The sequence below is a fragment of the Triticum dicoccoides genome, chromosome 7A (genome assembly GCF_002162155.2).
Source record: "Triticum dicoccoides isolate Atlit2015 ecotype Zavitan chromosome 7A, WEW_v2.0, whole genome shotgun sequence".
Lineage (NCBI taxonomy): Eukaryota > Viridiplantae > Streptophyta > Magnoliopsida > Poales > Poaceae > Triticum > Triticum dicoccoides.
In genome coordinates, this window is record NC_041392.1 from 647,296,104 (window position 1) to 647,310,210 (window position 14,107).

A 14,107-nucleotide genomic window follows, 5' to 3' on the forward strand; every position below is an offset into this window, starting at 1 on the left:
TTTCCTAGTAAGAGACCTACGTGCAACGTGGCAAATAGGAGTGGCCCGCCGCTAGACCGCGGTCCACTCTCGGTCTCCTTCTGTCCTGAGCCACCCCCCGTGTGCCGCTCCCAATGTTTTCGCCGCTCCATTCCACGCGCCTCCACCCTTCCGCTTCCGCGCACCCACCTCGCCACCCCCACGCCCACGCCCACGCCGCGTAATCAATCAATCGATCGATCGAATCAACGAGCAGCCGCCCGCCGCCTCACGCACCCCGGCCCCCCTCCCCCCGCGTCCCCGCGGCAAGGCGCGACGGGGAGCGGAACGCCGCCGCGATGAAGCCGCACCCCCCGCCGCCGCCGCCGCCGGGCAGCCGGGGGTGGGGCGCGGGCGCGACGGGCCGCCGCCGGGCCTTCGCGTGCGCCCTCGCCGGGGCCGCCCTCGCGTTCGCGCTCCTCTGCCTCTTCCACGGCGCCGCCTTCGGCCCCACCCTCCGCCTCCGAGCCTCGCAGGTCCAGGCCCAGGCCCCGCTCCCCGACGGCCTCGCGCTCTCCTCCCTCCCGGTACGTAACGTTCGCACACCTCGCCGTCGCGGTTTCCGTACGTGCGTGCTAACGGCGGGTGGTTCGATTCGCTGACTCGATCGGCCCGGGGTTGCCGCGCAGGTGTGCGACGCGAGGCACTCGGAGCTGATCCCGTGCCTGGACCGGGGTCTCCACCACCAGCTCCGCCTCAGGCTCAACCTCTCCCTCATGGAGCACTACGAGCGCCACTGCCCGCCCGCGCCCCGCCGCCTCAACTGCCTCATCCCCCCACCCGATGGCTACCTGGTGAGATGAACACGGACGATGAGTCCACCATGCTGTAGATTGTTGCATTTTGCCCTTCTGTTGGTCGATCATGCTGATGTGATGTGGGTGGCAATGTTTAGGTGCCGATCAGGTGGCCGAGGAGCAGGGACGAGGTGTGGACGGCCAACATACCCCACACGCACCTCGCCTCCGAGAAGTCAGACCAGAGGTGGATGGTGGTGAACGGCGACAAGATCAACTTCCCCGGCGGAGGCACCCACTTCCACCACGGCGCCGACAAGTACATTGTGAACCTCGCGCAGGTTCGAAACGTTCCGAGCTCCTATAGCAGTTAACCCATCACCTTTTGGTTACATTTGGAAGCTAACGAATAGTGCCAATGTTGATTGGTGTGATGCTAGATGTTGGGGTTTCCAAATGACAAGCTGAACAACGAAGGCAACATCAGGAACGTGCTCGACGTCGGCTGCGGGGTTGCTAGCTTCGGGGCTTACCTCCTACCGCTGGATATAATTGCAATGTCGCTTGCTCCCAACGATGTGCACGAGAACCAGATTCAGTTTGCCCTTGAGAGGGGGATCCCGTCGACCCTTGGTGTGCTGGGCACAAGGAGGCTGCCATATCCAAGCCGCTCATTCGAGCTGGCGCATTGCTCACGCTGTCGAATCGACTGGTTGCAGAGGGATGGGATCTTGTTGCTGGAAGTGGATAGGGTTTTGAGGCCTGGAGGGTATTTCGTTTATTCCTCACCAGAGGCTTATGCTCATCATGATCCAGCTAACCGGAAGATATGGAAGCAGATGAGCAATCTTGCTCAGAGGATGTGCTGGAGGATTGCTTCAAAGGAGGGCCAGACGGTGATATGGGTCAAACCATTGACAAATGGGTGCTATATGAGGAGAGAGCCCAGAGCACTTCCTCCCATGTGTGCCCATGATGATGACCCAGATGCTGCTTGGAATGTCCTCATGAAAGCATGCATAACTCCCTACTCCAAGAGTAAGCTCACTTTCCTGATTTGCCACAAGATTACTATTGAATTACCATAGTCTGTTATCTATTGTATTGTCTCTTGCTTTCTTCTAGTGTTCTGCTTGAAATATACTTCACCCTGGCAAAAGTTCGCACATGTTAGAGCAGACAAAGGGTCAAGATTATAACCATTAGCCATAACCCTTTATTGAGCACTGGCTAGTCATAATATAGAAGGGTACTTTGGTTAACCTCTTACCTGAAGGGAATACCCCTTGCCAACCCTGTTTGATCTGCCTTACCGCCCACTAACAGGATCAAACCACCTGTTGCCTGCTCTATCACTTGGCATTAAGTCATCATGTGCCCCCTTATTCTGCAATTTTTGGCCTCCACAGATCACTCTTTGCTGGCCATGACAATTTGCCTGCATGCCACCACCATTGATTACCTTTGCTTTGTTTGCACTATATCTGGTTTGAACTGTAGTAGAATATTGGTGTATATGGTTTGATAGTTTCCAATTTCTGCAGCAGAGTTTCCTGCAATTAACATTTCTAGTTTGAAACTGTAGTAGTATATTGCCATATTTGGTTGAGTTCATCTGTTCATATATGTATATTGCCTGGTGCTGTAACTGTTAATAAAGAAAATTTCCATTACAAGTTTCTGTAAAGAAAATCCAACTTCACTTGTAGTTCTTCCATAAATTACTCTAATATGGAACATTAAATGTTGGCTAGCATACTTGTGCCCTGATGGTGTAATGTTCTTTTATTTAACCAGGAGTTAACAAGGCTAAAGGAGCCGAACTGCTTCCCTGGCCACAAAGGCTCACAGCACCACCCCCTCGTTTGGAAGAGATTGGAATCAGTTCAAAGAATTTTTCTGAAGACAATGTGAGTGTTTTGATGATTGATTTTGCTATATGAAGCCGCACCCTTCCCAGATGATGATCTTAAGTGTCTAACCTTGGAATACTGTCTGCAGGAAATTTGGAATTCTAGAGTTGCTCAGTACTGGAAACTTATGAAATCTGAGATACAGAAGTATTCCTTCAGAAATGTTATGGATATGAATGCTAACCTTGGCGGATTTGCAGCATCACTGAGGAAAAAGGATGTCTGGGTAATGAATGTAGCCCCTTTCATGGAATCTGGAAAACTGAAGATCATATATGACCGTGGTTTGATAGGGACAATCCATGACTGGTAAGATGTTTGTGAAATACCTTCTGTACTATATGTACTTCTTAGATTCTTAGATTTAGAATGTTTTTTGTTTAGTGACACACATGGTATAATTTTATAACTATATCAGAGGTTTTAATTGCATAAAGAATAGGTCAATATTTTGACAAGTGCTCATACGTGAAACTTGTGTTTTAGTGGTTATCTATATGAGTACCACATTTTGGTGCTTCACAAAGCAGTTTATGTTTCCCTATATGTTGGGTGTAGCAATAGTATTGTGTTGTTTCAATTTTATGTCATTATACTGAATGCACACTGTTAATATATAATCCACTCGTCACATTCCAGACATGGTGTCATGAATGGAATCAGAGTTCTCTCATTGAAAATTTTCCTTCCTAGCTGCTACAGAAGTACCCTGCCGTTAACTGACGGGCACTGGAAAAACTGTATAGTAGAATTGCACAAAGATGAAAAACCAGATGCCTGTCTCCACACCAGCGGCTCCTCTGCTGCCTAATAGTTTCCATTCTTGATTCATATTTACTCGTATGCCAGAACTTGTTCCTTAACTAGCAACATGATGCTTGCCATCTCGGGCTTGTGGTTATTGATGAAATAAATTTCCTGTGCATTGTTCTGTGTACTTCCGTACCATACTTGATGCTTCCTAGTTCCTACGACTGCTCCATACGACTGGCTACTGCTTGATTCTATTTATTTATGGTTCTTTGTTACTGAAGGTGCGAGTCATTCTCGACATACCCTCGTACCTACGACCTCCTTCACGCGTGGCTCCTGTTCTCTGAGATGGAGAATCAAGGCTGTGGCCTGGAAGATCTGCTGATCGAGATGGACCGCATCATGAGGCCTCATGGGTACGCCATCATCAGGGACAAAGCTGCTGTCATAGACTACATCAAGAAGCTTCTACCCGCGCTGAGATGGGACGACTGGTCATCTGAGGTGAAACCAAAGAGAGACGCACTTTCGTCAGATGATGAAAGAGTCTTGATCGTTAGGAAGAAGCTATGGGATCAGGCAGCGCAGGCGGCTTCCTAGCAAGCAGGCGCAAAACTGCTCTTGTTCTGATCTTATTAACTGTCGTTTCCCAACTCGTAGCTGTATTATATGGTAGTTCTCTGCCTCTTCCATTAGAACTTGCACACACTATCCTTTCTCCGCAGTTTTGTGTCTGTGATGGAATGTTCACAGAAGAGATAGGAGGAGTATGACATGAAGAGTTGCAGACTTCAATGGTTCAGAATTCACAGGACAATATGGTCGTCGAAAAATGCTAATCTCACTTTCGTAAATTGATGCCATTTTAGAATTGACACCTGGAGATTTGCCATTGGCCATTACTTTTCACGTCAGTGTGTTAGTAAAAAGCATAAAACTATGCTATTATATGCTACAGTATTTTTTTGTCATGTCAAAGCTTAAGTTCATGTCTCTTTTTGTCTGATATGTTTTTTTCTTTTTTCTTGGAATTTTGATGAAATTTCCGCTTAATTAAGTACATGGTCTCTAACCCACACACGTACTCCCTCCGTTCAGAATTACTTGTCGCAGAAATAGATGTATCTAGACGTATTTTAGTTCTAGATACATCTATTTTCGAGACAAGTAATTCCGAACGGAGGGAGTAAGACGTAACCAATCTGGTCTGGTCTTGTGCAACAGGCATGCTATCACTCGGAAGATCCCGCAACCGTGACACGCTCTCCTTGCACCGACACCGCCATGGCTGAGCTGCGAAGGAGAAACTAGGAGATGCCGAGGTGAACCAGCAAAGTACATGAAAGGAGTTTCTCCTCTTATTTCAAGAAAAGAGCTAGGTCTGAAGTAGATATTTTGAATAATACTCCAAAATAACAAGAATATCCGGGATACCAAAAGTTGTTGAAATTACAATATTTATTTGATTTAAATACCTCACAAGATTTAAAACTGTATTTTTTCTAGAAAACTATATGCTAAGGAAACCGTAACATTTTTCAGTAGATTTCCTTCACCAAAAAATAAATAAGTAACGGCCGATGGTTTAGCGAAATAGGAAAAAACCTTTCTCTTGGTTTCTGAGAAGTGGGCCGGCCGGCCCACTCGCTCGGTTGTGGCTTCCTTTCCCCTACCCTCCTCCTCCGATGGCGGGCGGCGATTTCCCTCCCGTGGCGGTTGCCCCGGAAAGGGATCGGGAGGCAGGCGAGCGGCTGTTGAAGAAGAAGAAGAAGCCGGAGCCGGAGCAGCCGCAGCCGCAGCCGGCGGCGGAGGAGGCGACGGGCGTCAACCCTCTCAGCCCGAGGTACAGCGAGTACGACCCCAAGCAGAGGGAGCACGTGTACACCCGCTTCTGCTTCGATCCCAGGCTCGATCTCTACAAGGAGTGTAAGTCCCCGCTTCCCCAACCGATTCTCCTGCCGGGTCGCTGTGTTGAACTGAATGAGCATCAGTGCTTGCGTTTTCTAATTTTGCACATAACACAGTGAATTCTACTACCCTGCATTGCACTTTGTACTGGTGAGTGGGTCGGTTCAGAATTCAGAAACTCGCTTAAAGGAGTAATTATTCATAGTCGAGTTACCCGGTGTTATTGGGAGTAAAGGTATCCATCATACCCTGGTGTTTTGCACAACCAGGGTCAGGTTTAGTGGTGCAAAATGCAGTTTACTGTAAAAATCCTGCTGGCCTTTTCAACCGTGATAGCTTTACCGGTTCATCCACCATCCAGTTCATTCTTGGATTTTGTAACGCTAGTAAATTTTACTGCAACGTAAAAGGCACCGTTTCCTTCAATTTGCAGTTGAACCATGCACCACACGAATACAATGCATGTTACTCCATTCAACTTTTACGGTTTTACCTATTCTAGACTGACAACTAACTGTCTGATGATTGCATAGGTATTTGAAATGTGTGTTCCTCTCTTTTCGCAGCTCCTTATGGTCCAACGCGCCATACTGACAAAACCTTCGGAGAGGGATTCCCATTGTCTAACTCAGCAAATATTCTCTCTGTCAAGATTGTTTCTTCTGACTATGGCTACCCACTTGATGTCTATGGCACGGTCATAGCCAGGGATGATCTGGATCGCAAATGTGTCTATCTATTCTGGCACGACAAGGACAATCGCCAGTTCATCACCTCATAGGTATTACTTATATTTTGCTTGCATGATAGCCAATGCACTTCTATACACGTATAATTTCCCAGTGGTGTGTTCCTTGTATTGCTCTTGATATCTGTCATCTGATACAGTTATTTGAAATAGGAATAGTGAATTCGTAATGGAGGGTTTATATGCATATGTTAATCGTCAATGGATTGTTGGCACATGAAACATATTTGCAACTTTGTGTGGTTGAAAACTCCAATAAGATTATCCAACAAAGAATATATTCTATCCGGTACTATATGGGTGCAGATATAGTATAGAGTAGAGTAAAATATCTTTTATACTTGGACCGTCATACAATTCTTGTACTCCCTCTGTTCACTTTTGTAAGTTGTTTAGGACAGCTGAAATTGAACTGTTTTAGGTGTTGTCTTAAATGTCTAAAAGGTCTTACAAAAGTGAACGGAGGGAGTATTTATGTATGGGGAACACTATTCAATGATTTTTTTTAAATGTGTTCCACATGAAAATTCCTTATTTAGGCTCTGTATATTATATACTTAAACGATGGACCTCATAGATGGGCATGTCATGTTTGCTGTGCTGATATTATCAGTTTAATATATGTTGTTTTTAAGGTCCACCAAATACTATAAAGGCTTCCCTTTTAGCGAATAATTTTAGGTGGCCTATGATTTCCCAATACTCCAGCATTTCAGTTTTGCTGTACCACAACCTTTGTGTCATTAAGAAGAGTAGACAAAATGCATGCAAACGTGAAACGTCCTGAAAAGTATATATATATTCTGGTAATATTGTTTCCTCGTTCAAACTCAAGCAAAGAAACTTAAAAGCTTCGATTTCAAACATAGACATTCCAAAAGATACACCAGCAATTTATTTATCTGTATTCTGTACTTGTTTTGAAGGACAATTCATTGATTTTGACTGGTCCAAAGAGAGGACTTGCGCTCTGCGGTTCGCTATTCTTTGAAATCGATCTGAAGGTTAAGGATGTGCATGGGAGGGAGGTCAAGGATGAAAGGCTCAGCAAACGGAAAGTAGTGGCTACTCTCAGGTGTAGTACACCCGTGTTAGCAAAAGATTGAAAAAATGTGATCAAACATTGTCCAAAAATTTGAACTTTTGGGACATGAAACATTATCAGATGTGTGAGGTTCTTGCAAAATATCATCTAAAAATAACATCTGGCGAGCTCTCACCAAAAACAACAAAATTACTGCTCAAACAGTGCACAAAACTTTCAGAAAAGATTTTGTTTTTTTCGTTGAGAGCTCCTCGGATGTTATTTTTCGATGAAACTTGGCAAGAACCTCAAACATATGATAAAGTTTGATGTAGCAAAATTTCAGATTTTTTGGATTTCGTTTGATAAACTTTTTTCAAAGTTTTTTCTAACTCGGGTGTAGTACACCCGAGAGTAGAAAATCCAGTAGCAAAGGCACGCTGGATGTTAATGGCATCACAAGACAGGCATCAAACTTCGAATATGGGGTTGAAAAAAACACGCTTGTCAGCATGCACAGCACATTGGAGATGAACTTTGCATTCGTTAGGGACGCCGTGGAGGGCACGGTTGAGATCAGGATCCTTGAGGGGCTTGTTGATTTCCATGGTAAGATCATTGCTACCACCACCAGAGTTCCATGTGAAATTGTGCTACATGATAGCAGAGTGAATGGCTTGCTCACTGCCGGCGATGATCAAGTCATGCGAACAGCGCGCCGCGTGGTATGTCTATCTGCAGGTGAGATGCTCTTGGTGACTGTTGCTCCTGAAGGTGGCGATGAGCTCTCTCGCCACACTGTTAGTTTTGCTTCAAGGCTCAACGGTTGTGCCGCCGAGAACATGGTGTGTGGTAACTATAAGATGCAAGTGAAGGTCACTTGGTCGATTGTGATGTAATTCCTGGTTTACTAGTTGTGGTAGGTCAGGTTTTAGAGAGGATCCCTGGATGATTTGCAGCATCATCACTGTCGAAAAAGCACGTCCGGGTAATGAATGTAGTCCTTTCATGGAATCTGGAAAGCTGAAGATCATATATGACCATGGTTTAATTGGGACAACCCATAACTGGTAAGATTGTTGTGTTATACCTTCTGTCCTACTCTACTTCCCATCTATTCATTTCAGATTCGATTGTTTCAGCGCTGACCAGTGACTGTATACTTAAATTCTTAGAATCTTTGATATTCGGGGACACACAAGGTATAATTTTTATAACTATACCGGAGGTTTTAGTTGCAGAAATAGGTCGACAGTTTGGCTAGTCTTGATGAAAACCATACGAGAACCACATTTTGGTGCTTCACAAAGGGGTTTAACTGATGGGTGCAGGATACATTGTATATACAGATACAGTATATAATCGCACAAAGATGAAAACCAGATGCCTGTCTCCACATCGATCGGGTGCTTCTGTCTCGCCCAACAGTTTCCATTCTTGATCCACATTCATGCCAGAGCCTCTTCTTTGAGTAGTACGATAATGCTTGCTGTCTCGGGTTCGTGGTAATCGCGGAAACTTCTGCATTGGTCTGTCTGCGTGCTTCCATACTGGATGTTCTTCCTACTACTGCTACATACAATTGACCATTGCTTGATGCCTTGATTTATTTACTTATATGGTTCTTTGCTATGCTATAGATCCTGAAAGAGCGAGTCATTCTGCTGGTCCAGATGGACCGCATCATGAGGCCTCACGGCACGCCATTATCAGAGACGAAGTTGCTGTCATAGACCACATCAAGAAGCTTATACCGGAGATGGGATGACATGATGACTCCGAGGTGAAACCTAAGAAAGACGCGCTCTTGTCAGGTGATGAAAGAAATAGTCTTGAACTCTTGATCGTGAGGAAAAAAGCTATGGGATGCAAAATGGTTCATGTTCTGATCTTATTCTGCTGCCGATTTCAAAAATCCTACTCCCTCCGTCCCACAATGTTAGACGTTTTTTGACACGTCTTACATTATGGGACGGAGGGAGCAGGTGTTTTTCTTAATTTCCAAAATCCTAGCACCTTGGCTATCCTTTCTCCGCAGCTTTGTGCCTGTGATGGAATATTTTTGTGCCTGTGCTGGAATGTTCACAGAAGAGATGAGATAGGGGGTGTATGACATGCAAAATTGCATACTTTGATGGTGCAGAATTCATAGGACAGTAATAACAGTATGGTTCTCGGAATGCTCATCTGTAGCATTTCACAGGACAGTAACACTACAAGCGAAATCAAAGGATCAACGACGCCAGGCGCCGGGTGTTCTCTCTACAAGCGAAATCCACCGGGCTCTCGCTCAGCATCAGCAGCCCTTGCGCAGCCTCCAGCGTCCTCTCGTCCGGCTCGCTGTCACTGGCAATCGGCAATGGCGGTGGCATCGCCGCCCTGTTCGCGGCGGCGGCAGCCAGGATCTCCGCGATGGCGGCGTCGGCGTGTGGGGCGTCTCCCTGGCGGTAGTGCAGGATGACCAGCCCGAGCGGGCCGCGCGGCTGGCCGGCGACGCCCACCTGCAGCGCCGGCGACCGGAACGCCCACAGCTCCACCATGGCCGGCTCCAGGTCCTCGGCCCTGGCGTCGCCCGCCACGTCCAGGCCGTTCTGGGTCAGGAAGCTGCCCCAGCCGGCGATGAGGCGGTAGGCGTCGTTGCAGCCGAGCTTCTTGAGGCCGAGCACGTAGGGCCTGCCGCGCCGGTCGTAGGCCTGCACCTGCACGCTCGGCTTCTCCTCCGCCGTCAGCGCCTCGTCCAGCGGGAACGGCTCGCCGCGCCGCCAGCTCTTGCGCGACATGAGCAGCCGGTGCTGCTGCAGCAGCCGGTCCGTCTTGCACAGCAGCTTCCCGTAGACGCGCACCGGCCGGGACGCGCCCAGGCCGCGCAGGACGTCCCGCAGCGCGCCGTCCACCACGCCGATCTCGTCCAGCGACGGGTCGTCCGCCGCCGTGGCGGGCGCGGACTCCATGCCGACGCCGGCCCAGAACACGCCGTCGAGCAGCCGACGACGCTTCTTGCGCCTCTTGCTTGGGGAAGATTGGGCACGGCGGCGGAAGGCGACGCGAGGCCGGAGCGCTGCGGCGTCTGCGGCCGCGCAGGGCGGCAGGCTCTGGTCCGCGGCCAAGATCCTCCCCTCGCCCTCGCGCTCCCCTCCTTCTTCCCCGGCTTTCCGTTGCGCCGCCGCAGGGGCAACGGACGCCGCGGGGCAGCCGCAAGATCCGCCGCCGCCCTTGGCGTCCGTCGACGCATGGCGGCCAATGCCCGTGGCGGCGGGAGGAGGCTTAGGCGCCGTCCTCCGCCGGCGAGGCACGCTCCCGACGTCCAGCAGCGTCATGGCGAGAAGGGCGCGGTGCTGGCAGACATTTGTAGGTCGGGGAGGCGGCGGCAGGAGACGAAAATGAATACCTAGCTGCTACAGCTCTGGGTTCTGGAACATAATATACGCGTGGATACTAGTACTAGTACTAGAGTTTGGTACGGGCTCCTCTCCAGACTCCAGTACTACTGCTGCTAGCAGGAAACTTATCAGTGATGAAAGCTTTCTTTTTTAGAAGAATTTTATTTAGGACAGTAAAACTAAACCTAAACCCTAGTCCTCTCACGCGTCCGCGGCCTTTGGCCGTTGGATCCCGCGGCTTGGCCATGCCTGACCATCCGATGCATCATTTCCTCATTTCCTCCCGTGTGGGCTGCTTTTTGGGCTGAGTGTCCTTGGGCTGCTATTCCAGGGGTCAAATCGGATGCCTCCCGTTCACTGCTACGGGTTAACGTCGGACCCCGAAAGAACGGTGGTGATTATGCTCCATACCCACTCCCCTTCAAGAACCCTGTCCCCGCTCTGCGAACCCCGACCCCTCCTAGTCCCGCCCTAGGTGAAAGAGAAAGGGAGAGGTGATTGATGGCAGCAGCGGCGTCCGCTGCTGAAAGGTGTGCCTGTGTAGAGGATACAGAGATGGCTAAAAAACGAAAACAATCGCCAGTCAATGTGGTCGCAAGGTTGCGGACCAGGCGTGGAGGCGGGCAAGTAATGGTGATAAAGCTCATCCGTCCGCGATGTGTAACTGCCGCGACAGTGGAGGAGGTATGTTATTGTCGTATTTCCTTCCTTTTTTGCCATCCATATTTTTTGCTCCCTTCTATGTACCTTTGGCAATCATGTTCATTGCGTTGGGTTTGAATCCTTTCCACCTAAACTCTTGAAACATTTGGCAGGGATTGATGTTTTGTTGATAGATAGAGCTGATCTTGCATCGTATCACAAACTATGTTCTGGTGGTGTTTACATGGGTGATTGATTGTCGTCGTTGGTCATGCTTCATGACCTAAATAAGGACCTCGTGTATATTCAGTGGCAACTGGGATTATGCCAAGTTTTCCATGGTTTGATCGTCTTTCATCCTACTCTCACTGAAGTTAAGACATGGCTCCAGGGCAGGTTAACCTTTGTTTATTCATTGTATCTTTCTACCTATTTCTCCTAACTGTGATGTGCTTTGCCTCGAGCATTGCTAGAGTGTAGAGTAATGGTGTATAAGTATGATAGTTTAAAAGGAGTATTATTGTGTGTTGCAGTAATAATTTTAAATTTTAAAACTACAGACCTTGCATCATTTATTTGTTGTGAATGTGGGCAGTGCGTTCAAGTTGATCTGGAGCAATTTGAAGGGTTTCCTCAACACAAAAAACTTCAGCCAAGTTCACTTAAGCACCTGGAATTATGTATAGAAGTTTAAAATTGTAATTTGTTTCAACTGCTTTGCCACTTTTATGTATGCTTTGGTACAAAGTTTAATAATTGGACCTATTTGCTATGTGGAACATGTAGCATTTATTTGATCCTAATCTAATTCAGTTCGTCACCATCGTCTTTTGGCTCCCGCTTTCAACAAATGCAGTATCATTTATCTATTTTCTTGACATGATACTTTGGGAAACGGTTTAGACTTCTTGAGTCATTCTCTATTTATTGTCGGTGTATCTTTGAAAATAAACGAATACCGTTTCCTCCATATATGAATGACAAACTAATATTATGGAGTTGTCGGTCAAATGATCAGCCTAACCCTCATCTTGCATTCGGTACATTTATGTTCCATTGCCAATTAACGTTCATTTGTGATGCCTTCCTCAGAATGGAAACGTTTTTTTGTTGTTGTCGTTTTGTATTGTCGCTGCCGCAAAGATTACATGTACACTGAGCCGTAGTGTGTTTAAAAAAAATTACATCATCCTTTTATGCTTCATGATGCTATATATTGCGAAAATATGTCTTGGTTTATTGGACAAGTCGATGGACACCGAAACACACACATTATGGTCTATTATAATTATCATCTTACACTATAAATGCACATAAAAAATAAGATCAATCATAAGTAACAACTTACACTACAAATACACTCAATATAATGCCCCTTCAATTTGCCATTTTCTAACTCTAATTACCCAATCAAAATGTTATGAGGTCTTGACCAAGGGATTAGGTGGTGTTATTGTTATGAAACATACCCCACCCAGAGGTCTTCCCTGTTTCTCCTGACCGAGCAATGATGACCATGATCCCCAAATGGCCGTTGAGCTTAGCAAGCACATATATAGTCGTTGACCTTGGCAAGCACATATGTCGTGGTGGATGGTTACCGTTTATTAGCTAATTTTTTTTGGTACTCTTGTGTATATTGATTAGAGGCATATGTTTTTCTTAAAGAACAACCACAACCATTTTTTTCATAATCACATCGACAAATTTGTGAACTCTGTGATTTGCAAGTTACATCCGCAATGGATTGAATAAAATGCGTCTATAGTCATTATACTTGTATCTTATATACACATTCGTCAAACGTATTGGAGAATTGAACTTATGGCAAGTGAATACTTCCAAGTGTGACAATATGGTCACCAAGCTCAACATTTTCAGCCTATGTTGACCATTTGGCCACACTAGTTGGGCGCATGCATGCAAAATGGGGCTGCGTGCGTTTTTTCCTACCTTGCCACAATATTGGGGCACCGTATGCTCTCCCATTCCGCATGTATTCGCCTGATCGCCTATGCAGCTGCCGGCTTCATCGCCTCCACGACTATTCACACTCCACTTGATGGTTCATAGGACAATATGGTCATGTAAATGGCAATCTTCGTTCGTAGATATATGGCATTTTTTAGTTGACTTGGAAATTTTGCTTTGATTATTTCTTTTCGTTACAACGTGTTAGTATGAAGCATAAAAACATAGAGTTAAAAAAGGCATAAAATTATGATATTATCAAAATGCCTGTCATTAGTCATTCACTTCTCACATGATCCAATGAAGACATTTTTTATTATATTATAATTAACACTGTGATGTTACTAAACATCCAAGTCACAAGAACACCTTTGAAAGAAACTATAATTACAAACTAGTCTTGGGGATTCTTCGTCTCCTCCATGTTGTACACACGATGACGTGAAAATTGCTTCCCACCGCCGGAACGAGAGAGCAATCATGCACGTAGTCGAGGAGGCCATCTAACTCTGCTAGGAAGCGCCGGTGAGGTCAATCCAACCCAGAAGGACCCATGCCCCTTGGCTTTGCCGCCAAACTTAGTCGGCTAGTCGAATGACACGAGTGCCAATTTTGGTCGCGTATACTCCTAATCAATCAAATGCCACGAGTGCACAATCGCTACAAAAGTCGGGAACAAAGGGGATTCCTAGTTTCAGACATAATTGACGCCATGGTCATACCAAAATATCAGTTGTGATGTTGATACCAGTTCACCCAAATAACCCAAATTCAGCAATAGTTTCTTTTTTTTAAGGGAAAATTCAGCAATAGTTTCTGGGAGCATGATCATCTTCCCATTTCGGTTGTGTAAATATTTTTGATGAACTTTTCGAAAATTTGACGAAATTTCCGCTGAAAATGAGAACCTGGTCGCGAATTCGCGATTACCCACACCGGTGGAGGGGCAACGAGCACGTCACTCGGGAGATCCCAACAGTGCCCACTACCCGCAACCGCGGCACACTCTCCTT

At 46.6% G+C, this 14,107-nt stretch overlaps 1 protein-coding gene and 1 pseudogene across 1 annotated transcript; both read left to right on the forward strand.

The window, feature by feature from the left end:
- The first annotated feature begins 317 nt into the window (after nucleotides 1-317).
- Nucleotides 318-4,298, forward strand: LOC119333786 (probable methyltransferase PMT9). Its single transcript, XM_037606551.1, has 7 exons — nucleotides 318-545; nucleotides 648-812; nucleotides 914-1,096; nucleotides 1,196-1,793; nucleotides 2,553-2,665; nucleotides 2,757-2,977; nucleotides 3,703-4,298. The coding sequence occupies exons 1-7, from the start codon at nucleotides 318-320 to the stop codon at nucleotides 4,019-4,021; spliced, it is 1,827 nt and encodes a 608-aa protein (XP_037462448.1). The 3' UTR covers nucleotides 4,022-4,298.
- An 808-nt stretch (nucleotides 4,299-5,106) lies between these two features.
- LOC119333787 lies at nucleotides 5,107-9,130 on the forward strand (annotated as a pseudogene).
- The last annotated feature ends 4,977 nt before the right edge of the window (nucleotides 9,131-14,107 follow it).